The sequence below is a fragment of the Zosterops lateralis genome (assembly GCF_965231275.1).
Source record: "Zosterops lateralis genome assembly, chromosome: 14".
Classification (NCBI taxonomy): domain Eukaryota; kingdom Metazoa; phylum Chordata; class Aves; order Passeriformes; family Zosteropidae; genus Zosterops; species Zosterops lateralis.
Window position 1 is genome coordinate 7805834 of NC_139774.1, and position 26175 is coordinate 7832008.

At 43.2% G+C, this 26175-nt stretch overlaps 1 protein-coding gene and 1 long non-coding RNA gene across 2 annotated transcripts; both read right to left on the minus strand.

The window, feature by feature from the left end:
- Positions 1-1663: 1663 nt before the first annotated feature.
- LOC310914905 lies at positions 1664-3873 on the minus strand. Its single transcript, XR_014591117.1, has 4 exons — positions 3676-3873; positions 3559-3588; positions 2767-2895; positions 1664-1925 (listed from the first exon to the last, which is right to left on the minus strand). It is a non-coding gene; the product is annotated as an uncharacterized lncRNA (long non-coding RNA).
- Positions 3874-23582: 19709 nt separating this feature from the next.
- Positions 23583-25477, minus strand: LOC310915140 (uncharacterized protein). The gene is made up of 4 exons (XM_083871787.1): positions 25317-25477; positions 25195-25224; positions 24181-24306; positions 23583-23704 (listed from the first exon to the last, which is right to left on the minus strand). Exons 1-4 carry the CDS (start codon positions 25455-25457, stop codon positions 23600-23602), a joined length of 402 nt encoding a protein of 133 aa, XP_083727913.1. The 5' UTR covers positions 25458-25477; the 3' UTR covers positions 23583-23599.
- Positions 25478-26175: the final 698 nt, after the last annotated feature.

Below are 26175 nucleotides of genomic sequence, written 5' to 3' on the forward strand. Positions count from 1 at the left end.
TGATGTAATATCTCTTATTCTGTGGGGTTTTGTGAAACCTTTAGGATGTGTTTGAACAAGGCCATCTCCAGAACATTTTGTGGGCTGATCTGTTCTTTTTCATAAGGTTGGACAGGACCACTTTGGTCATCTCTAGGATTCATGAAACTGAACGAAGTGCCCTTCAATTTCTTTCTGTTTTTTGAACTGAGTTGTACTTTGAGCAGAGGAAGGAGCTGCATGCCCTCGAGGAAAACCCTGGGGCAAAGGTGAGATCACAGGTACAAAACATTAAACAGTGACTTTGAGAAAGAAACACACCACTTCTAAACTGGGTATCTTCCAATATTTTTCAAAGTCGTCTGGCAGTTGAGGTGGGGCTGAATGAGCAAATTCATGTATTACTCACCAGCTGCTCTGAGTGGCCAGCCAGGAGTTGGTTGTATTTACTGTATGTGCTGGGAAGAATTTCAGAACAGCAATTCAGCAGGTTTGTTTCTTTGTGTAGGTCCCATCCTTCCTCATACAACCACAGAAACTCATCCTTCACATGGCTGTGTGAATATGGCCCTACAGAACTCTGCTGCAGTTCAGATGATGTTGGGATCTCAGATGTTTTCATAGGCTTTGAACTTTCCCAGTTCATTATTTTGTTTCAGTTTTCAAGGTTCTCTGTGATGTGGGGGTTTCCAGAGTGCTTATCTTGCCTAGGATGCAGAAAGATGCAGAGAGCTACAGGAAGACCTGTACCACCCCATCAGCACTGCTGTTTTAACCTGGAGATGCCTGATGGTTCAGGACTTGCTGAGCATGATATAAAACTCCTTATGTTGGGACTGAAGCATGACAATAGGACAGATATTTTTCTCCACATGCCTTATAAATGCTGTGTCTCTTTCTTCCTCTTACCACTATTTCATCAGCTGCAAAAATTAGTTCTGATGGTCCAGTCTAGATTGGATATTGGTTAGTGATCCTGACATGATGGGAAATGGTGCAAACCCTCTGGCTTGTGTGTCTGAGTGAGTTACAAGGTTTACATGTGTGATAAATCATACTGCCATAACAAGGAATTTTCATGGTTGTAAGTGACTTCAATCCTTGTTCAAAACTCACCAGCCTTAGATAGGCTGTGAGTGGGAGTAGTGAAGCTTGTTCAGCAGTAGCAAAGGTCTAAGATCAAGGTAAGATTCATCAAGCAAACTGATACCTGTCATATTTCAGAGTTAGAAAACCAATTGATGATTCCATTATGTTTTATTACAGTTGTTTCAAATTTGGATCCAGCCTTTTTCTGTACTTAGAAGAGCTATGGATTTTTAACTGATGTCAGCTAGATTTGTTATTATACAAGCCAATTGTCTTTTGGCTCAATTTTATGGCAAATTGTAGTTCTATCTGTACTTAGAGAAGTCTGGGTTCCCCCCATCTTTTCTAACTGTAAGGACAAAATCCTTGAAATCTGTGACGCCTCTGAATCACATGGGAAGAAGTATCAGCAGTCCTTTTTCTGCATCAGTTGTACCTTCTCCATCAACTGCACAAAATAAATGATGACACTTGGCCATGCTTGTTATACAAAGCTTTAATTGCTGTGTACAGTTTTAATTTGCCTCCTTGCATTAGCCATCAAAAATTAACATTAATTAGCATCAGAATATTTGCATTAATATGCAAAGGCTCTACTTTATAACAGCCATATCTCCCCCTCCTCTTCCCAGCCAGCCCCTCACTGCCTGGGCAGCTCTTCCCTAGCCCAGGCCTTGGAGGGATTTCCAGGGGTTATGGCAGCTGCATTTGCCATCCAGGTACAAACTCGACTTGTTTCTCCCAACCATTTTGCAGTCTGCGTTCTCGTTGACCCATCTCAAGAATTCTTGCAGACTCTCTTTAAATTTTGAGAATTTTCTTATTACCTTCCCGCAGCTCTTGTCGTTGGATGATTTCTAAGACCAAAAAGGAGTTGATGCATGAGTTATAGATGCTGCATATTCTGTCTAAGCTGTCCTAACACCCCCAAAACGATTTCACACAATTCTTAGAAATCATTACTCATTAACTATTTCTCTTTGACTTTCATAGTACTGCAGACTTTTCTGTGTTGACTTGGGGGGGCAGAGGAGTCATCTGCCAATCTGGAAGAAGATCAAAAAACATTTTTCTCACAATACCAAATCCTAGGGACTTTGAGGGAGTGTGGGACACTGGTTGGGTCCCAGCACAATCCCAGCTGCAGCAGTGTGGATCACTTGTTGGTTGGATGACAGACTTAGACATGGCTTATTTTGCAGCTGCAATAGATAGGAAATCGATGCTTCTCTGTTACAGGGGATTACCTAAACACAGTCATTATTGGAAATTCAGCCACTGGTCCATGCAAATCCTATTTTTTATCTCCTAATTTCTCTGTCTTTCTCTCCTTTGGATTCAAAAGGCAGCTTCTTTCTCTGTAGTATTTCTCATCTGTTTTTTCTGCTATTAATTGTCTTGTTCTTCCTGAAGGACAAACTGTACAGGTCATTATTAACTGCACCTAATAGATAATCTTCATTACTGCAGGTCTAACTGAGCCATATTGATACTGTCTTTATAAGAATTAATTTGTGCATGGGAAAAAAAGCTTGATATCCTTCCCTGGGACTGGAGCTGGTTCAAAATTAAAAATGAGTGATAATTTCTTTGATAAAATGTTAGAGCGGTTAATCACCTGGTTTAAAAAACCCTAGATAAATGGATAATTACAAGAAAATCTTTGAAACTCAAATAAAACAAATAGTACAAACTTACCTTCAAAATGTTGCAGGTTTCCTCTAGCCTTTGCATACCTTTCTCCACTCTTTTCATGCATATCCATTTGTCAACCTTTTTTAGTTCCTTAGTAAATGTTTTAGCATTATTATGTGCACAGCTTTCATTCTAGGAGAAAAAGGGAAATATATAGGTTGTAGTTTGCAACAAGAAAGTTTTTCTTTCTTAAAAGAACTGTTAATAAATCATATTGAATATGCAGTTTTTCTTTGGAAATCTAGACTTCTTTCATTCTTTTTAGAAATTCCTTTCCTTCCTTCTTTCCAGAAGTGTTATAAGGACAGTTTTTATAACTATCATGGCTGGAAACTTTGAAATAAAAAGGGTCCAGTTTCTGTCAGTGGAGGATGTGACCACATTGGGAATTTAATTTGATTCCATCTAAATCAGAGAGCGATTCATTTTGTCTTTGCTTTGGAAGTAGGACACTTAGAGGGAGCTACTTTAAACATTTTCTTTATACTGCCAGTCCTTTGAAGACCAGACTTTGCAATCACCAACAGAAATTTCTCTGGAAAAATATTAAAAAGAACTGATAAAAAAAGAGGTAGGGCATAATTATCTTTAGGAGCAGTTAGAATGGTTACTAGCCAGGTTCTAATAATCTTTTAAAAATAGGGCATTGCATCAGTATTTTGAGACTCCACTTACCTCTGCAGCAATTACAGCTTGCTTTAAATGTCCTCAGACTTGCTATGCCAGAGGTTACGCTCCAAGTTCCCTTTGGAGGATCTAACTGAAAATAATAGAATGGAAGTAGCAGGTTCTTACCTTTATGTTAAGCGGTGTGAGGAACTTCGCCTGGAAACAATAGAAATCTGTTAGTCACAAACTGGAAATCAGCTCAAAAAATAAATCTGGTGTGAAGGAAGCAGGGAAATTATTTACATCTATGCGTTCATTTTCAGCTTTAAGCAAACAAAGCATTTCATCAATTAGTGCGTTTTTAGCCTTGTTGAAGAGATGAGGCATTTCCTTCTGTGAGAGAAAGTAACTGGACACCCCAGAACTCAACAGTAACAAGAATATGTGAGGATACATTCTAAAGGCGTTACTTTGGGTGCTTGACCCCTGTTATCTGAAAAGCTGAATTCAAGCTCTTCTCTCTTGGCAGATACAACCGTGGCTTATATAGAGAAGATGAGTAAGTGCAGGATGTGATTACTATCTTATCTCATTCATAAATCATTCAAATCAGACAACAGCAACAACTTGTTGAACTATCAGCATATCAGATTTGAGAAACTTCTATGATTAAAGTTCTGGTAAATTTCCTAAAGCCTCTAACTTCAGAGCAATGCTTTAATGGAAGAAAAAGTGATGTGTAAGGGCATAAATATTGTAAAAGAATAACAGTGTGACCCGTTCTCACTCAGAGGGGCCACAAGTTGCGACGTGGGTGTGGACCCTCACAGAGGACAGCAGGCAACAGCAGGGCAGGATGCGGAAAGCTTGCTTTATTTTCTGACTCCATCACTTTTTACAGAAGGCCAGGATTGGCCCAAGAAGGTTACAACCTCATGACTCCATTGGTCACTCTGACCATCAGTCAAGTTCTCCTCTCAGAGAACAACTATGCAAAATACAAGATAATTTCTAAGAATACATATAGTTTACATGAAACAGTATGAAAATCAGGCTGCAAAGATTCAAACACTTGAAAGCAAGAAAATGCAGGGTGATACAACAGAATAATCATAAAATCATAAAATGGTTTGGGGTGGAAGGACATTAAAGTTCATCTTGTTCCAAACTCCTGCCATGGCTAGGGAGACCTTCCACTAGACCAGGTTGGCCAGAGCCCCATCCAGCCTGAACCTGAAGACTTCCAGGGATTGGGGCAGCCACAGCTTCTCTGGGCACCCTGTGCCAGGGCCTCACCACCCTAACAGGGAAGAATTCTTCCTAATGTCCAATCTAATCCTGTCCTCTGTCCATTTGAAGCCATTCTCCTCTGTCCTATCAAGGAAAATATTTGAGGAAACTTGTAGTAATGCAGCCACAAAGGGGATTGCTTCCCCTCAGATAAAACTACATCTTATATTGCTGTAAATTTTTGCAGTTCAATAATTTCAGCACCTCTGGAGCTAATATCAGCTAAAGATAGAGCCCATAGGAGCTAATTAATCATCTACATCCCTGCAGTGTGACTTGGGTGAGCATGTATGAGCAGGGGGGGCACAGGCATGTAAGCAGCCTTCCAAATCTGACTACTTTTCTAGAGCAAATATCATCTCTTTGACCTGAAAAGAAAACAATGGGCTGATTGTGCATTGTAATTAGTAAGTGTGAAAGCTGGATTTTACCCTGGCATAATTAACTTGTATGACAATGCTGTGCAAAACTGCAGTCTCAGGTGGCAACTGCAGTTTCTCCTTCTCATGGGACAGGGAATGTTTGCTTCTTCATTAATGATACTTGGGCCACTATGTAACACTTCCCAAAGGTAATGAGGTGATTTACATGGGGACATTGTTAGTAAGTGACAAGAGGGGCTGCAAGGACAGTACCACTTGGTGTGGTGGTGAGTCAGGGGTGCTGTGGGGTGGAACCCCAGGTCCCACAGGAGGGAAGCCAGGGCTCCCCCAGCTTTCACAGTAATTGCAGCTCTCCCAGCACAATCAGCTCAGAGTGAACACACAAGGGAGTTCTCTTCCAAACATGAAGACAATGCAGCTCTAAAGACAAAAAAGTGTCATTTGTTCTATGCTAGGTAGCAATTAATGTTACAGCCAGTCAAAGTGTCATGAAGGGAGCTCTGAGCGTGAAGTTATTTCTGGACACCAAGGAAAAGGAAATCACTCATTATCAGCATTGATGCCAACCATGTCTGGCAGTGCGGTGGGAGATTTCATTAACCTTCATCAGGACACCTGGGCTGCCTCACCTTGTTCTGTGCTCAGGAACAGCCCTGGCTCCAGCAGAGAGCTGGGAGGAATTCCTTGTTCAGTGCCAGAAGCAATGTGCCTGGCAAGTGCTCTTTGGGAAGGCTGAGGGAAGAGCCAAGCTCCCAACAAGAGCACCAAGCTTTGCCAATATCCCTGCCAGCCTGGGCCAGTTTGTGTTAGGGTCTCTCCTAAATATTTCCTGTATAGGCCAGTTTCTATTCTAAGTCTATATTTGATTTTTAGATATGTAATTTCATGGAAAATGTTTGACAAAGCACAAATGGGTTTTTCCAGATTTGATTAGGGAAATTTTGTGTTGAGTCAGGGATATGTTTCCTTCTGGATAGTCTCCTAAATAATAATAATAACAACAACAATACTACTACTACTACTACTACTATGAATATGAATATTTGAGACTGGATGATGTTCTAAGTTCTTTGTCTGAGTGTGTTTTGGGTTGTCTCTATTATAAAAACAAGTCTGCATGTTAACCATGGTCATGTTATTCACTGTTCATTTACCTGCTCTGCAACCTGGAGAAGTTATGTACATTACCATGTGAAAGGTTCTTGTAGCAAAAAGCACACGGAAAATGGTTGTCATGGATGTACTTTCCAGCACAGCTTTCATTCAGTTCTCTGATGAGGAGCCTGAATCATTCTCTCAAAGGGCAACATTTTAGTATCAAGCTGCTCTTGGTCTGTTGGTGTCCAGGCCCCCTCATTTCCCAACCAGACTGTTGCAAGACCAAGTAGCTTTGGGCATCTCTTTTCAGCTGACAACCTGAGGTAGTAGGTTAAAATGAGTTACCAAAATGAAAGTTTAAATGTGCTAAACTGGCACACTGAAAGATGCAAAACATGTAAATAATCAACGAAAATGCCTTTGTACTTTCTCCTCTGTGAGTTTCAGTATCTGTTGGTAACACAAGTAAGCCCATTCTGCTTCTCACCTCTGGAGGTGGGAGAAATCAGGGAAGGACAGTCTCCTATACCTTCTCCCACTTCTGTCTGGATCATTTGCTCCAGGAGAGGCTGTGGGCAAAAGGCTCAACCACCACCTTACTGTGTACAAGGATTTAATAACCAGACCCAGCACACACAAAGCCTTCTCTGGACTGTATGTTCACCTAAGCCACTAGGCAAAGATTAACACCTTCTAAACCCATTTATCAAATCATTTTTGCCCCAGATACCTTTTGGAACAGTGTCACTCTTTTTAATACACGCCTCCCTGGAAAACATACTCTGACTTAATGTCAAATAGCTTTGAAGCTGCTGGAGAGAAGTAGCAAGATGTTATCAATAGGCTCATGTGACAGCTGCAGCTGGTCTGAAGCTGTACAGATGAATTTGGCCATAGCAGAACTCCAATTCAGCTGGCCTAGTTTGTTAAAGAGTAAAAGTAAACAAGTGCCTGGATGAGACAATGGTAGGTTGGATTTGAACTCAAACCAGGGACCCCAGCCTATCCCATTCAACTCTGAATGCAGACATTTAACTGGCCAGTGACCTGGGCAGTGCTGATCAATCAGGTGTTCAATTGTGGGAATTTTGAACCCTTATAAAAGGGGGCAACCGTCAATAAACGTTGGCTGTTGTCACATGAACTTCATTGTGTTCAGTCGTGTGCCTGTCTCCAAAACTGCCACCAAACATAGAGGCTCATGCTCAGAGAGCAGCTCCGTGGGCACTGGTCGCATCTTTTGGTGATGCTGCAGTGGCCGGGTGTAGGTGCCAAGCCCTTTGACTCCTACTTAAAGGCAGCCTACTCTAGAAGCTGTGGGGCCTGACAGAGTTGTTTTCCTTTCAGCTCTTTCTGTAATGAGACGTGAGAATCTGCTGTGCTTTATTAAACCCTTTTTATCTAGAAGTTTTTATAAAAACATGTTTTATACCAAAAGGACTCTAAATAATACTAGTCATGTTTTTAACCAGCTGAAGAGTTTCGAGGACGTTTGCACAGGGCGTTTTGAGAAGCTGGGATAAACAAGCAGAACGCCAAATTTCTCAAAGTGGTGAAAAATATTTGACGTTCAAGTCTTGGAGTTGTACACCTAGAGGATGCCCTAGTGAGTTTGGGCACTTCAAGGGAACTGAGGCACACAAGCCCGTTTTCCGGCTCATTCAGAAAATAGCTCCTCTGAAGTCCTCATTCACCTTTCTGTGACACCTCTGAACTCTTTAGAGTAATACTGAGAAAAGCTGATTAAAAACCTGAGCGAGTATCTCACATGTTACTCTTTTTATCGTTCTCTAGCTGACCCCAGCGCTGTGGCGGAGCACAGGCCAGGGCTGCCACCTAGAGAGCAGCCACCGCCACTTGCACACTCATCCTTACAGCATCTTGTGGAGAGTAAACGCCTGCCAAACCTCGGCACAGCCCTTTGCGTGCGGCAAATACAGCCAGGAGGGGTTGCCTGCTCCGGGACTTATCCCAGCCTGAGGGGTTGCCTGGGGGAGATGAATAATAGTGTTATTTTATTTGTATTTGTATTTGAGCAAATGATTGTAAAGGCAGTGTCTGGGAGTGTGAGTGTCTGCTGTTCTATGGGAAACATTATTGTAGGATCATAGAATCACGGAACATTTTGGGTCAGAAGTGACCTTAAAGCTGATTTAGTCCCAGTCTCCTGCCCCTGGGCAGGTTCACCTTCTATTTATCCCAGTTTGCTCCAGGCCCCGTCCAGCCTGGCCTTGGACATTTCCAGGGATGGGGCACCCCCAGCTTCTCAGGGCAGCCTGCTCCAGTGTCCCATTTTCCAATCTTCCCTCCCCTCCACGGGCAATGGTCCACAGCATTTCCCATTGTCCTGGCCCATTGCTTTGTCTCCCCTTCAGAAGATTTCTGCTAAAAAATGTAAATATTTATTTGGAGGAAAACTTTTTCTGTGTTTCCTCTCTCATTGCATAGGATCATGGCCCCTTCCCTCCTCAGAAAGTTAACTGTTCCTCTCTTTTGCATCCAGTCCCAAATGACAGAGCAGCTTTTCATGCAGTGTGTAGGATTGTGCTCCAGCTCCCCAAAGAGCTTTCAACCTTTGAGCTGGAGGTCAGTACCAACCCTTGCAGGTCGTGTGCCAGTCTGGAGGTGATGGGACTAGAATGTCCCCTTGGGTTCCTTGTGGGTCCTGTCATTACAGGAGTTACAAGCTCCATCCCAAAGCACTGATGTACCCAGGGTCACCTTCTTCCTACTCTCTCACCCCCTCACAGGGTGGCTGCTTTGACCTAAAGCCACTAATAATGTCAAAGTTTTGAGTTTTGCATTCTGTATTTTTGTAGGTATTGGTAAATGTTTTATTGCTGACTATTTTTGGGTGGCAGAGAGATGATGACTGAACCTATTGCTGGATTGTGGTTTTTCCCCTGTTCATACAGTGACTGTTTCTTTCTTCCCCCACATTCAAGAAACTCCTCTTCAGGTGTTGCTACAGAAATTGGCTAATTTTTCAAACTTGTGGGTTGCCTTAAGGGATCCCTGCAGATTCCAGCATGGATATCCCTGCCTCTTTCAACCTGCCTTTTTCTGCAGATAATGTGATGTTTAGGGTATCCCACGGGTGCACCATGGCTTGCACAGCCATTGCTCTCTTCTAAGTTCTCCATGAATCATGTGTTTTAGAGAAATTCTTTGTAGGTGCTCAGTGATGCCTGCAAGTGTACATAAATATGATGGACTAAGTTTGGATTGCTCGGAGGGGAAGATGTGTATCCAACAACCCTGATGTCCCTGTTAGTTTCCCCATCAGAGCTCCAAAAAGGAATTTTTTTCTGTCGGCTACATTTTGCTTTCTTCTGCATGGGTGAATCTTCCTAGAATCAGAATATCCAACTGGATGGGAAAGAGGAGATGCTGGAGGGAGAGAGATCTCTATCGGTGAAGTGAAAGTGAAAGAAACTAAATCCTGATGCACTATTTCAGTGCTACTTTTACCCAAATTTGAAAACACTAGTTGTATTAGGTGGTATCTAGACCTAAGGATGGTGATTCTCTACACAATTTTTTGTCATTCATCTATAGCCTATATGATAAACTTAAAGATTTCTGAATACCCTGCTGACACTGTCCAGACCTCACTGGTAAGAGACATTCAATCAATTAAAATATTTTTTATTTAGAATGTTCCTTACCATAAATATATATTTATGTTTATGTTATAACATTTATTCTATAGATAATACATCAAGTATTATGGAGTCTAGATATTTTATATCTATATGTATCATGATACATATTTTATATATTATACATAATACCATAAACTTTTATATATAAAATGCCTGTGTGCTTGTGTTATATATGCTGCAAAAAAAACCCCTGCCAGTTCTATCTTTGTGCAGGAAATTTATTTTGCATAGATTCTGTTAGAGTTTGGGTACATTTCATAGAGTTCTGCATACAAGTTTCCCAAATACTTAAACATAAAAGATGTACAAGTGCTGTGCACACAACACACAGCTGCAACGAGAACAGTCATGCTTTACACCATTTGCACTTCACATTTTTAACATTTTAAAATGATTGTCACCACATTTGTGGCATAATAAGTTAAAATAAGTATTTAGGTAGAATTAGAAAAAGTGCATCCTTGTATAAGATTGTCCACTGAAAGTGCCTCAGCCTCCTGGAGGTGAGGTGAAGGTGCAGAGTGACATGGATGGCTCTGTTCCACAGGTTGGCCTTGTTCTGGCTCTGAGAGCACTTGGGTGATGCAGAGCTGAGCCTTGGGGTTGTAGTTTGGAACAGCACGTAGAAGAAATAGTGTGACAAAACTCCTAAACCAGATCCCCAGAGCAGCTCTTCTAAAGCAAATACTTATTGTATTTCTTCATTGTAAAAATAAATAATTTGAGGTTTCTCTAAATAAATAGAATAAATAAATAATAATAAAGATCCAAATAAATAACAGCTCCCAATAGCATTGCTCGAAGGAAGATATGCTAAGCTCAGGTCTTCTGGCAATCTGGACAGGTGCCTCGAACTCCTTTGAAGCTTGGTTTTTTTCTATGGATCGGCATTTTCACCCAGGAACCTTAATAAATGTTCCAAATCCTTGAAAAAATCATACACTTCCAGTGTGTCTTCATCTTCCTTGAGGTCAACCTGAAAGGAGAAGAGTGAAAACAATCAGGATATGTAGTTACATTCTATTCTCTGACTAGTTCTTTTTCTTATTAATTAATTTTAAGACCACAAAGACATTGGGGTTTGAATGGCTGAAGAATGTGTTACATGTTGCACCTTGTGCAGCTCTTTCTCAGCCAGGGCTCCAGTCCCCACCTGCACCAGGGCACCTCCACTTGGTGATGGGCTTTGTCTTAGCAAGGAGATATTGGGAAGAGGTGACCAGAGCAGAGGAGGCACTGGGGCCATGGCCAAGTGTCAGCTTCTGGCTGGAAGCTGCTCCCACTGCCACATGATCAGGAGGCAGTGGGTGCTTTGGTCAGACACTTGTTCTCAGTGCAGCCAGGAAAAACCACAGAATCCTTCGTGGTCCTCTAAAACAAGAGGAAACAGCGAGCAGGGAATCAGCCCAAACATACCATCCATCCGGTGCACGACTCTCCATAAGACCGGATTTTCTCCAGCTTCCGAACTATGTGAAGTATGGGACTCACACTCTCTTTCCTGTTTTTTAGGGCTTCATTTTTTAGGGCTTCAATAAATCCTTCCAGATAGTTGGCTGCATTCCCTCTTGCCTCCATCTTCTTGTTCTGGAATAACAAAGTTTAGTAATTTTGTCTTTTCTGTACTGTATTCCTGGCACAGATTGCATCACATTAATTCAATCAAAATGCCTGCTACAAGAAATAATCTTGCACAATGATTCGAGTCCAAATTTATATAATATTAATTATAGAATTATGTAATAATCTGTACAGTAGAGAAGCAATTGTGCAATCCAGTGCTTTCCTTCTGCTAAATGCTGATGTTACCTCCAAAAGTTACAGAGTCAGTCTGTGGAGATGGAACTAGGCATGACTGGGCACCCTTTGTTTTTTTATTGCCTCCTTAGTTGACTCAGGCATGGGAAGGCAGTGATTCTCAGGAGAATCTCTAACCTCCAGCTTTGCTGCCTGGGCTTTGCATCTCCTGAGATTCCCCAAGAAGCACACTGCCAATGCCGCTGCTGGCATTGCTCTCTTAACAACATGGGCATTTTTTCCCCCAAAAGGTAGGGAAATAGCCTGTTCCCCACTTTCCAATGGCAGTAAGGTACCTGTCTCCATCTGACTCTGGAAGACAGTTCTGATTATCTGCCTGTGAAAAGAGAGATAACCAATGCTGTCTGGAGCCAGCTGTTCTGCACCGCTATACTGAAGGCAGAGCCCTGAGCACAGGGAGATATTTGTTTGATAACTCTGGAGGGAGGAGAGCCCTGATGCGATCTCTCAGCACACATAACCCCACCATGGTGCTCCCAAAAAGCCAGAAGGGTGACTTGGCTGCCATCTAAGACCTGACTTAAAAGCACAACATCATCCTGAATGGTCTATAACAACATCTGCTTTCCCCTTCCCTCTCGAAAAGCAGCTAGCCACCCCACAAGCCCATAGCATTGCAAAGTGAACCACAGAGAGATCTTACCAGAAGCACGATTTCGCTGCTGCCCTGGAAGAGATTGATAAAAATCACATTAGCAGGTTCCCTACAAACAGAGAAAATCAGACACGGGGCACAGAGAAAATGGACCAACCTTAGACTTTAGGTCCCGAACGGCTTGGATGGTTTCCTTGAAGAGGCTGCTGCTAGGGCAGGCTGTGGGTACTGGTGTAGAGAACACCAGGCACAGCACTGACAGCATGACCCCAAGCAGGCATAGCATTGTGGCAAAGGGGCTGTTCTCCCTTCCTTGGGCTGGCTAATCTGCCTCCTGGCTGCCTTTTATATCTGCCTCTGGTGCGAGGAAGTGAATAATACCTCACCACAAAAATGCTTAAACTGAAGGCGAGTAGTCACCTGTAGAATGGAACCTGCTGGTTTCTTATCTGATTGAGGAAACTACGTTTCTAAAATAAGGACTCCCCCAGAAGTTCAGTGGGAGCTATGTAATTTGGATATTTGAGCCATTCTGATTTTAAATGCTGAAGCAATTTTATGAACTGATATTGTGTAAAAATTGATGTGAAGTAACTAAATGTGTCTTGGATCTTTACATACATATTTGCCCTACTTAAGATTGTGATTACATCATACTCTCACTGATTAGAGTATCAGTATTGTTAGAGTATTAGTAAATCATACTTCTACTAATTATTTCTCTTGCCCATGTTCTGTGTGCTTGCCATTAGAACCATGGCATTACTCAATGGTAATTGAGTGGATTACTCGATGGTACCATGCTCAGACATAAATGACAATTTTGAGACTCCTCCTGACACCATGTGGGGCCTGTGCTGGGGAGATGGACCAGCCATGGACTGCTGGGGTAGCTCAGTGTCTTGGGCGAACACAAAAGCAGCTCCTCTGCTCTTTTCAAGGAGAGGACATTTGTCTAGTTTCTGTGCTCTCCTGAGGAGGTTTAAAACATTTGGCTGGTATCTCATTTTACTTCATCTGCAGGAAGCTTGGCTGATGGGGTACATAGCACTGATGATTGATGAGGACACTGACAGATTTGCTCCTCGAGCTGCAGGTGGCCTCTGGGTAGCCACAGTGGGTCCTGGGTGTGCAGAGCCATCTTCTGTCCCCTAATCCCCCATCAGGGCTGCCTTTGACTCTGCTGCAAAGCTCTTCATTAATCCCAAGAGGAATGAACAAAGCTCTTCATTAATCCCAAGAATGAATGCCAGGATTACACTTGCAGAACATCAGGTCTTTACTATCCAAAACCTCAAAATGTTAGGTTTGCATGGTTTTGCTTTAATTTAAATTATGCTATTTCAATCCTGCAGGAGTTTTATTGTATAACTGACATTCTTTAATGTGCATAAGGTATTCTTGCCCTTAAGAAAACTCAAGTGGCGCATAGCTAGAGAGACAGCTTTATTTGTGCTTTTCCCCTGAGGCAAGGGCAGGTGATGCCCACACACAGGTGCCATCCAAGCTGATGAGAGCCCAAGTGCTGCTTTTTCCACACTCTTGGCATTTTGCTACTGGTCCCTAAGCTGATGTTTCACAGAACACGTAACTTCATTGGTTTCTTTGCATGATATTAATTAAATCAGAAGACACTGTCTTGTTAGCCACAAACCAGGTTTTGGAGATGCTGCCAGGCTCTCCCTTGAGCACCCACCTTGTTCAGTTTTTTGTTTTCAGTCATTTTGTTAATTGCTTAGTGAGTAAGGCATCTCCCCTGCTGTTCTCCACAGATCAGCCTTCAGGAGCCTTTGCTGCATGAGCCACTGTGAAAGCAGCAGTCAGGTGTGGAGCAGAATGTGCTCCCTTTCCTATGTGCCCTGGATACGCTGGTGTGGGACCTGGGGTAGCTTTCCTGCCTGGAGACTCCTGCTGGAGTCACACTGATATTCCCAATGTTTCCCTGTAGTCAGAAGATTTGCTGTACTCCAGATTTGAGGTTAACCCACTGTGTGTTACCTTAGTGGGGAAGGATCCATTGGAATGCTGTCTCTACCTTGTGCTATCAAGGTATTTGTATCAATTCAGGCAGTGGTGAATACCAGTCTCTGTGGTGCACACATGGCTCCTTTTAAAAAAATCCTGTGATTCTTTTTATTTTAATGAGCTCATGAGTAGTGTGGACCCTTTCAGTGAACCTGTACACTGGACACCTTAGGAAGCAGAACTGCACCTGAGACACAGGTATTTTCCCCCATCTCTGGCTGGTTCAGGACTTTGCCTGTCCCTGGCACTTATGTGGCCGTGGAGATAAAATTATTCCTTCTGGTCTAAAGGGAAGGAATGGATTGTATGTATTGAATCATAGAACCATAGAATGGGTTGGGTTGGAAAGGACCTTTAAAGGTCAATTTGTTCCAACCCCTTGCCATGACCACTAGACCAGGTTGGTCAGAGCCCCATCTGACCGTACCCTGCATGGATGGCTGTACCTGCTGGTACTGAAAATTGTAGTCAGGTTTAAAGTGCAGGGAGTTTCTTCCCTTGGAAAAAGCAGTAGGAACTAAGGCTGCAGATAAACCTGTCGGTGAGCACTGAGGATTTTGCTTTCATCTCCAAAATAGTTAAAGAAATGAGAGTTCCTGCAGAGAGGGCAGAAGGGAAAGGTGTGGGCAGGATGGACTTTTACTGCTGGAAAAAATGATTTGTGAAGTTGGGACTCCACCTTTTTTTCTTTATTCTTTTTAAAGCCACTAATGACATGCAAATACTTTCTTAGATTGCGGCCAGGGTGGAAAAAAAAAGAAGCGATGAAACCAGAGAGGAAGATGGAACTTGTGGTCTACTCATGTACGCACATTTACCAGTCAATCTCACACACACCGACTCTTTTGCAAATATTCACTCAGAGGTGAAACTACTGTGACCACCCTGCTCCTCTCAAAGTTGTATCAGCATTGACCTTTCTTTCCCGTTCTGTACCGAGGGAATAACTGCTGTAGGAATCTGAGAGAGCTGCAGGGAATTTCCAGCCAGGGCTCATGCAGCAGTGCCCGCATCCAACTCCACCTCCGCTAAAACATCCCACAAGGATTAGCACTGATGACATGTAAATCATTGATATCATTGATATGATTTCAGTCCTTGGCAGAGCCCCACATGTTGTCAGACATGGAATTGAATAAATGAACAGAAAATGGCCCAGCCCATTAGGAATTAACTAAAAGCTTAACATTAAAAAAAAAAAAAAAAAAAAAAAAAAAACAAAAAAAAAAAAAACAAACCCACTGAAAAGATAATATAAAATTAACTGAAAAGTAACAGAATTGTTCACTTTTCTAAACCTGGAGAGATGGTGAGCTTCAGTTTTATGAGTTGGGCTCTATGTAACTAAAGTAGAAATCCTGATGAGAAGTCTCAGCAATGATACAGAGACTATTCTTGCCCTGTAAAGGATTTGGACAACTTCAGGTTCTTCACCACATATGCAATCATTATAAAATCATTACAACCATGTAACTCACTGGAGTGGAAGTTCAGCCAGCTGAAAGGTGACACAAGCTCTTGCAATGCTTCCTGTCCTATCAGGGAGAAAGTAAACCATTTTGAAAGCAGTTTTACTAATTTGTGATACTCTATCTCAAAGCTATCTTCTTGCTGTCCTTCCTCTGTGAAAAGATTGATCAGCACCTGCTTTCACTCCTCTGAATATCCCTGTCACAGACATGCCAAGTTCATCTCTGCACATTCTTGCACTACCTTGATTTCTCCCAGATTTTGATTTCTCCCAGATGTTTGCCCCTGCCTCGTTTCTGGCTGCCTGATGCACTTGCACACTTCTGAGCAGACCAAACCATCAGACTCCTCAGCCTTGATGCCCCTCCCTCCTTCCCTCCTTAGCCCTTTCACTTTGAATTAATGTCAAACAGAGAGAGTGAAATGATTTACAATGTCCTTTGCACTACAGGATTGACGCTGCGTTCCTCGGTCCTGGAAGGAGCTAAGCAGCATTCTGTCTTTGTGGTCTGCCTCTGCAGTGTTCTGCCTCTGTGGTCTGCCTCTGCAGAGAGGAAGAAGCCATGCCTCTCCCTGCCTTGCAGAGTGATTTTACACATTGTTCAGAAGCAGCAGAATTTGAGATCATTGTCACTGGTGACTGTACTTGGTTGGGGCATCAGCAGCAGATGTGCAGCTCTGCTCCCCAGCCCAAGGACATTCCTTTTGTGTTTCATGCTCTGGCTGTGGTCACTGGTCTGTGACCAGCTGTCTGGCCAGTGGGCTGTCATCCTTGGAAAGTGGCCCTTGGAGCATGAGGCCAAGTCAGGCTAACTGGAGAGCAGAGCTACATGTTTTGAAATAGGCTCTAGGGAAAGATTTTTTATTTAATCAGAGGTATTCCCCATGTTTGTATGACTTCTTCTGCAGTTAATCAAAAGAAGTGCCTGTGAGTCACAGAGGCCTGTCCTTCCCTCACAGGACCTTGTGGGGGAATTATACTGACGCATGAAATCAGAAATTAATCCAAAGCCGACTCATTCTGCACATCTCAACCTCCTGGACTCCTGCCCTCTGCTGCAATCTCTTAGTCTGTCAAGGCTCTGCCAAGGCCTCCGTAGTTGATGGAGGTCAAAAGGGCTCCCTTTGTTTCCTTCAACCTGTTAAAGGGATGCTTTAGGACTCATATAAAGAACTTTTAGTAACTACACAACTTTGGAAAAGCAACGAAAACCTCCCTCCTTGCTCAGAGAAATGTCTGGAGATGCACAACAAATTCTCTACCTTTCAGGCAAAATTAGAGATAAGTTGTGGATTTCAGTGTTAAATTCTAAGAAGTGAGATGCCTGATTGATCAGAAAAGATTTCACAGGCAGCCTTGACCCCTCTCCAGACCCAGTGAGTCAGGTTGGTGCTCATCGGACAACAAACATTACCTCATGCATGCTTCACTTTCCACAGAAAATAGAACAGTCTTCCCTTATTTTTTGAAAGGAATTATATCTACAGTTTCTTATATCTTCCCACACACAGGAGGAAATTGCAATACATCTCTAGACTTGGGTTTATGGTGTAAAAGCTATTCAAGTCCCCTCAGGACCTCATGTTCTCCAATGGTGGGAGCAGCCACCACCTTGCACCTCTTGTATCTTTAAGATAGAGCCTTTCACCCATGTGCAGTGGCCTTAGCAGTTGTTGATAAACATCCGAAGAAGGACAACTGTATATTTAATGATGATCCATTGCATTCTCAGTCACTTGTCTGAAATCAAGTGAGTGAGAGAAACACAGGTGATCAGTCCAAAAAGCCTGTAATGGGTGTTTTCAAGCCTCACCCACTGACCTAATGGAATCTGGCCCCAGACAGGTGGTGTCCAGAAAGAGACACCTAATTTTTTGGTTTCAAAGACACCATGAATGAAGGAGGAAATAAAAATGAGGTTTTCCAAAGCCTGTGGGATCGTGTTGAGCAGAAAATAGAAGATTTATGAATCCTGACAAGTGACTAATCACAGAATCACAGAATGACTAGGTTGGAAGAGACATCCAAGATCGAGTCTAACACATGCCCTAACACTTCAACTAAACCATGACACTGACTGCCACATCCAGTCTATTTTTAGACACATCCAGGGGATGGTGACTCCACCACCTGCCCAGACCATTCCAGTACTTTATCACTCTTTCTGTAAAAACTTTTTCCTAATATCCAACCTATATTTCCATCGGAACAGCTTAAGACTGTGTCCTCTTGTTCTGTCAGTTGCTGCCTGGAGAAAGAGACCAACCCCCACCTGACCAAAACCACCTTTCAGGGAGTTGTGGAAAGTGATTAGGTCACCCCTGAGTCTCCTTTTCTCCAGGCTGAACAACCCCAGCTCCCTCAGTTGTTCCTCAAAGGGTTTGTATTCCCAGCCCCTCACCAGCCTCATTGCCTCCTCTGGAGGTGCTCAAATGCCTCAACATCTCAACGTCCTTCTTAAACTGAGGGGCCAGAGCTGGACACAGCACTCAATGTCCATCCTAAACTGAGGGGCCAGAACTGGACACAGCACTCAATGTCCATCCTAAACTGAGGGGCCAGAACTGGACACAGCACTCAAGGTGTGGCCTCACCAGTGCTGAGTACAGGGGCAGAATGACCTCCCTGCTCCTGCTGGCCACACCATTCCTGATCCAGACCAGGATGCTGTTGGCCTTCCTGGCCACCAGGCCACACCCTGGCTCATGTTCAGCTGCTGTCACCAGAACCCCCAGGTCCCTTTCTGCCTGGACACTGTTCAGCCACACCATCCCCAGCCTATAATGTTGCAAGGGATTATTGTGTCTGAAATGCAGACTTGGCACTTGGACTTATTAAACCTCATCTTACTGGACTCTGCCCATCCACCCAATCGTTCCAGGTATCTTTGCAGAGCCCTCCCACCTTCCAACAGATTGACACATGCTCCCAGTTTAGTGTCATCTGCAAATTTACTAATTAAACACTCAATCCATGTCATCAATGAAAACACTCAACAGAGCTGCCCCCAGCACAGACCCCTGAGGGACACCACTGGTGACTGTCCCCAGTTGGATGCAGCACCATTCACCACCACTCTCTGGGCCTGGCCATGCAGCCAGTTCCTAACCCAGCAAAGAGTGCTCCTGTCCAAGCTGTGGGCTGCCAGCTTTTCCAGGAGAAGAGAACTACAGATGAAAAAGGAAGTACAGTGTCAACAGAAAATGACTAATTGAATGTTTCAGAAAAAGAAAACAGGGAAATTACCCTTGTAGAGAGTAAGCCCAGATCTGGCTGCTGATTGCTCCTTGATGGAGCTGAGGCTGCATTCATCTGGTTGTGATGGCATCACTATGCTCTGTACACAGCTGAGCAGGAGAGCGATGCCATTGCTGATCTCCATTTCTCTCATCCTTAGTGCTAAGAAATCATGGTGAGAGAAATGGTGCTGGGATGGCAGAGGAACATGGGAACAGCATTTCCATGTTCAAGCTGCTTTCTGTCAGTTCTGCCCTGGCATAAATGAAGGAGGTCCTCTGGCAGGGAGCTTGCCTGTGGGCTGGGGCACAGCTGCCCTGCCACATTCCCCTGTGCACCTATTCCAGAACCATCTACAGCCTGGAAAGAGAGACTCTAGGAGAGACACCCCCAGGCCAAGCTGAAAAATGTGGCCTTGTGAAGCTGGTGCCTGTGTGCTATGTGTCCCACATGCTCCCAGAGCCCAATGTCTCTTGGCAAATCTTCCCCCAGACTTGCTTGTTGTGGTTGCACAGGACAGCTGCCACCATTAAATATTTGGAGAGTATCCAGAAGACTGTGGCTGGTCCTACACAGGATGGATGTGACGCTGTTTTACACCACAACAGCACAAAGACTGGCTTCAGAAGGCTGAAAATTACTCCTTTATTCTTGGGATGTGTCTCCCCTTTTATACTATTCTACACAGACCAATTTGATTGGTGACAAGAAGACAAACCTCTTCAATCACATTGGTCAGACCAGAGGGACATCAAGAAGAAGTCCCTCCTAGGGAAAATATGTAAACTAATTTGCCATTACAAAAACATATCTCTTGTTTACAGAAAATTCTCTGGGAAAGGAATTTCAGAAAACCAAACATCTCAGGCATAAGCCAGGGCTACGTGGATGGGCTTCTTTCATCCTTGAAAAGCTCATCATGGATCTCATAAACACAGGCAGATCTACACATGTGGTATGCACCCCAGAGGAGTTCAGCAGACTGGAGGGGATCTGCTCTGCTGTCACAGTGTTGGGGAGATGGGTTTTACTGTAAATAATTTCTTGCTTATCAAATGGGGAATGCTAAATATAACTCACACCTACAACTTCTAAAAGTAGCACATGGCTCTGTGCAGCATACCTTCCCCCGCTGTGCCACCAGCTCACACAGCTTGTCCCCTACTGAGGCTCACAGAGCTGATTTTCCTACCTTGATGTAAGAAATGCAACAATCATTTTTTAATGGCAAATCTACTTCCAAAACAAACAAATCTGAAGCAGCCCTCGAAAGTCAAAGTCACAGTTTAACTGAGACATCAAGGCAGGTGTGTTTTGTTGTGTTATGATGATGCAAGATGCTTATCAGGGTTGTTAGAGCTGTGATGAAGCTGTGGGGTTGTCATATTCAGGCAGCTGTGCTCAGCACACTGGTGCTGTCAGTGCTGGTGGTAAGACTGTCTCGCCTGCTGAAACCAGGCATTCCCTTCACTGCTGTTTGCACAACAGTTTCTGCTTGGCTGAATGGTATCAAGTTATTTCGGAGCCGTTGCGGGATCCGAGATGACGGCAGGGCCCTTGGAAGCTCCAGCCAAATAGACTTTGCCCTTGCCAGGGCAGGGTGGGGAAGAGGAAGGGCTGTGCCATGCTTGAGAGCTTTACAGGTGCTGCTGGCATCATGGCTGGGAGGCCTGTGACCTGCAACCCCACTGCCTTCACCCCACTGCCTGCATCCTATTACCTGCATTCTACTGCCTTCACCCCACTGCCTTCACCCCACTGCCTTCACCCCACTGCCTTGCATCCTGCAAGGCCCCAGAGCTGTCCCACCCTGCCGGTGCTTTCCCTGGCAGTCTGCTGCCCCAGGCAACAGCTCCAGTTATGTTTTCCTGTGGTCAGCCTGTTACATTTGGTCACAGTTTTGGAGACAGGCACACGACTGAACACAATGAAGGTCATGCAACAACAGCCAAGATTTATTGATGGTTGCCCCCTTTTATAGGGGGTTCAAAATTCCCACAATTGAACACCTGATTGTTCAAGGTGTCAGCACTGCCCAGCTCACTGCCCAGTTAGATATCTGCATTGAGGACTGAATGGGATGGGCTGAGGTCCCTGCTTTGAGTTCAAATCCAACCTATCATTGCTTACATCTAGGCTGGTTGAGTTGAAGTTCTGTTATGACCAGTTATATCTGTACAGCTTCAGACCAGCTGTAGTTGTCATACCAGCCCAGTATTGACTTGGAGTTATTTAATGTTTCACTTTTCCCTCTTGTCTGTTAGTCACAATTTCCTGGACTGCTGTGCCAAGAATGCTGAGCCTGATTAATGTTTCCTCTATAAAATCCTGATATTCTTCTCCTTTCCATATATGTCTGATTCTGAGACTTCCTATTTATCTGAAGGGTGAATTTAAAATTTAGTGTAAAACATTTAGATGTAATTTCAAATAATGTATCTGAAATATTAAACACCTCATTGCTAATGAAAACTTTGAAATACAGGAAATATTTCTTCAGGGTATTTCTTATTATTCCTTGAACTGTTGCAGCACTGAATGAGATGGAGTCCAGGAGCAGAGATTTTCCTGACTGTTTAACCTAAGGGAATTTGGCTGGATATTCATTCATTTCTCTGATCTTAGTAAACAGGTCCAGGGTTTGGGTTGATTTCATTTTTTTCCAGTTCTTACAAGAATTAAATATAAAACAATGCACAATGACCGTGGGCAGTTTGTGGTATCCAGGGAGAGTCAGGGCACTTGTCCCCATCCAGGGCTGGTGGCCGTGTCCCCACTGTGGAGATTTTTGAGGCTCCTGCCCCTGTGTCAGGAGATGAAGTCTCTGTACAGCCTGACTGGGCTCTGCCACATACAGTGTCTGCAAGGGGAGGTGCTTTTTGAATGCAAAGCATCTGCTTCTGTTTCAACCATTGGAAGTGTGTATCTGAAAAATGGGGTGTGCTCTGCTCTGTGGAGGGGGTGAGATGTATGTAGGATCCAATCTCTGCTGTAGCAAGCCCTGTCCAGGGCCACCATGCTGTCAGCAGGGAAAACCCACATTTTTGGAGGTTTCTGCAAGGCATCCTCTGTCTCCATGGGTGCTTGCCAAGGTGGCTGTATGTCTCTGGTTCTTTGGGTGTTCATTCCTGCCTCACCTGGGCTGTCCCTCCATTTCAATCCTCTTGGTGAACATGGATGCTTCTCAATTTTTCAGGACTGGGAGCTCTCCACATGAGTGGAGAGGGGGATGGTTCTCAGCGGTGACAAGTGAAAGTTTTTCTGCTTTTCCAACACTGCAGATGTGGCAGGGACATGGTGCAGCCAGGAATGAGTTACCCCGGACAAGAGGACACATCTTCTTAAAAGTTCAAGCACAACATGACTGGGTAAAGCTGAGTTCAGGGCCAGGGTGCAGCAGGTGGGGAGGTGATGGGATGGGTGAGGGCTGATGTTGCTCTGCTCACCCTGATCAGGGGCATCTCCCCTATTGCTGGCAGTACCTGTTGTGTCCATCCCACTTGGAAATCAAACAGCTCCCCAGTGTTGAAACCACTCACCCTCCTCAAATAAAGGACTCTTAATTATACAGGAAAACTTGTTTATTTTTGTAAATTTGTTAATTTTTTGTAAATGTGCATTCAGATTAACAAAAGGTTGCAAACAGTCAGTAACAGATACCTAAGTATAGGCAACACCTGACAGGAGTCCTTAAAAACCAATCCTTGGAGGAACATTCCTCTTCAATACTTTTTTATTAAATATTAACTTTCAGAATCTTAACTGATAGCTTTACATGGATATGCACTTTGTGAGTACCTGCCATAGCTATGGCTACTTAAACAGTTTGGAAAACAAGTATTGTCTGATTCAGTTCATTAGAATTCAGCTCACATGAGATGGGGAAACACCTCATCTCAGCTGAGTAAACTTGAAGGAAAAACAAACAAAACCTCTTCGCTTTTGTGTTACCCAGTTTGGCTGGATTTGGGTGACACGGCTCTGCTTCACCAACAATAAAATATGTAGTGGTTGAAGTTGCCCCCTGGATCTGAACCCTTAGGAGTGGAGGTGGGAGTGCACAAGTGAAGTGAATCCTCTCCAGTCCTGGAGCTGGGTCAGGAGCCAAGGAGAAGTGAATGGCCTGAGTGCCACCAATGGCCTTGTCCCTGTCCCACGGACTGACTCTGACCCAGCTCTGAGAGCCCTGGGGCTGTGGTTTGGGACAGTGTGAGAGAAATATTGTCACAGCCAATCCCAAAGCAGATCCCCAGAGCTCCTCCTCACACACCATCACACAGCAGTTTCCTAAAGCAAATACTTAAATACAGCAGCATCACAATAAATATCTCAGTCTAAATAAATAAATAAATAAATAATAAAACTTCCTCTTTCATGAAGAAAAAGACATAAGTTAAAATATTAAAATTATCTGAAATATTTAAATATTTAAGTGTCTTTAAAAATCTGCATGTTCCAATCATTATAGTGAACATGACTGCTGTTATAACATCACTTTTTATACATATATATATATATATACACACACAACATATCTCTCTATATATAAATATTCTATGGCCACATTCCTGAGGATAAGTTAATTGAGTCACAGTTTGGTTGCAAAAGAGTTCAGGTTCTCCTTTTCTTCTCAGATTTGCTCTATTTAGGCATTTTGAATTTTCTCAGAGAGCAATCTCAAGAACCTGTCTAGTGTGTCCAGGAAGTCGTCCCATGTTACTTGTGCAGTCTCACATTCCTGATCGAGGTCCTTGAAAAAAAAAAAAGACAATGTAATTCAGTCACGTAACTTGGATATCACATCTGAGTCTATGGTATTTGATACCTCAACTGACAGATGGGCTGTAATAGCCCAGAGCACGTTTTGGAGAGCTGGGTGAGCTGCCCCTGGAGGCTCCAAGGCAGGGTGATGATGTGTAGGAGACAGCTCATCACCTTGCAGCATGCACAGGTGCCCTGAGCCCCACTGCTGTCCCAGCTTCTACTCTCATTTGAGGGTTTTTCATATTATTATCTTCCTTGCAATTGGGATTACCACAGGAAAAGATGTCAATGTTATCTAAGGAAGAAGGTGGATGTATTTACACCTTTCTTAATCCTATCATTTTCAGAAGAGATTTCTAGTGTCCACTGCAGCCAGCTCAGCACCATCCCAGCTGCTGTGCCCCATCATTGAACAGCCTTTGCTGATTATTTTGCTATTAAGTACCACAAAGCCAAACTTACTTTGGGGAGGATGTTTTTGTAGGTATTAAGCCTGGTCAGTTTTCTGGCTATGAATTTGCTGTGAATGTCAAGAGCTGTCAAGGTGCTAACAAAGGTTTTCAGGTGGCTGTGCATACATCTCTCCACCTGCAGGGATAGGGAAAAGTTATTTCAACAGTAATAATTGGTAGCACATAAATAAAACATCATATCCCAGGAATTTAAATACCCATGAAAAATAATAACCCACAGGAATTAAGAGCTGTGTTTTCAACACTAGCCCTGACTCTGTATTCAGCCATTTACTGGACATCAAATTTAGGAAATCATAGCACAATCTATAATTTTAATTTAAGAGCATGCCAGTGTCCAAAAACTCCCAATTGCCTTAAGTAAGTTGCAGGTGCCACTGACATATAAAACTGAACATATAAAATTTGAATGTCTTCAGTTCTGGAGATATTTGTTCCTCAAGGGAAAGGAGGGTCAACCCTGCATTTGTGTTTCATGTCTTGCTATTGTGTCTCTTTTGAAACTGGATCAGAATTGTCTTAATGAAATAAAAGCAATTATTGCTGCTGATGTGAATTTTCAACTTTTCTCCCTGAAACTAAGAAGCATTGATGCCATTTGTCTTTTGTTCTCTTGTAATAGGTGATGGGCTGCTATTTCTCACTGGTACTCCTCATGTCCTCCATAAAAAAGCTCATTTTTCCACTGGATTTCAGGAAAATACAGGTCAGTGAAATGAATGGGTCTGTATAGGATATGGACTAAACACTCTGTTCTAAAACTAAGGGATCAGATGAATTTTTGAGGCTTCCAAGAAGATGCTGGTGCACATCTAAGACCTTTGCCTACTGAGAGAACTACTGAAGCATTTTAGCACTGGCAGCAGCTTTCTGTGGGTTCTTGCAAAAACTTTTCATTTCCCTAGGTTTGTAAAGTTATCTTATTGCTATTAGAATTCTGAAGTGAGACAGAAATGTGGGGATTTTAGACAATAATTTTAAATAGAAATATGTGGTTTCTTACCGTAGCATTCACGGTTACAAGGCTGGGAACCTGCTCAAGAGAAAAGGAAGTTAGTAACTTCAGGAGAGAACCTGGAATAGAAGGGCAGCTAGGGAGAAGTTGTTCAAAATTAAGGAACTTACTGCACTTAAATTTAGTTTCTTCGTATCTTGGAGAAGTTCTCGAATGATCAACCCCACCAAAGTCCTGGAGTGCTCCTCCTGCAGTTGTGCTGAGCTGCCCAGCACCCCCAGACCCAGCAGGGCCACAACCTGGACCAGCATTTTGAGAGTCAGCTCTGCTCCTCAGCTGGGTAAACTGTGTGTGGCTCTGCCTTGGGCTCCTTTTATATACACAGTGCTGCAGGAAATGATTAATATCTCACCACAAACATGCTCTTGCTGAAGAGGAGGAGGGGAAGAGTTACCTGGAGAATGGAATTGCTGGTTATTCAAATGAGTAAGAGTCTATGTACTTTCTGCATCACGAGCAATTTTATAGACTCTCTACCTGAACCCCTTTGCAATATTTATTTCCAAGGCAAAATGTACAACCCTTTAGTGTAAATAAAGTGTAGACAGGTATCTGTATCCATATTAGAGTATGTATTCATAGACTATACATACACATATATAGACAAATGTGCACACAACTGTGGATGCTGGAAAACTAAATCTTGCTTTATATTAGCAAGATATCAGCACTTCCAAAAATTTGGAGGTAATTTAAAGAAAATGTACAGGTTTTCTCAGAAAACTAGGGTTATAGTTCTCAATATTAGTAGATTTTTAAAGATTTGTAATAAAAATATCAGAAGTATCAAGTAGAGTTTCTACACAGAATTCTGTCTAATTCAGGAAATATACTACAACCTGACTGAGTGAGGACCGAGATCTCAAGGTGTTGGTGCTCTTAGGAAAGGCACTGTGGCCTCAGGATAGATTTTTCAGCTGTTTGTGGAGAAAACAAACTGAACAGTAACTGAGAAATTTTGCAATCAAA

Coding starts and splice junctions, on each gene's coding strand:
- LOC310915140 (XM_083871787.1), bottom strand. CDS start 25,457: ATGCTGGTCCAGGTTGTGGCCCTGCTGGGTCTGGGGGTGCTGGGCAGC. Junction 24,307..25,194: donor TTGTAACCGTGAATGCTACG/GTAAGAAACCAC, acceptor CTATCCCTGCAG/GTGGAGAGATGTATGCACAG. Junction 23,705..24,180: donor ACAAAAACATCCTCCCCAAA/GTAAGTTTGGCT, acceptor TTTTTTTTCAAG/GACCTCGATCAGGAATGTGA.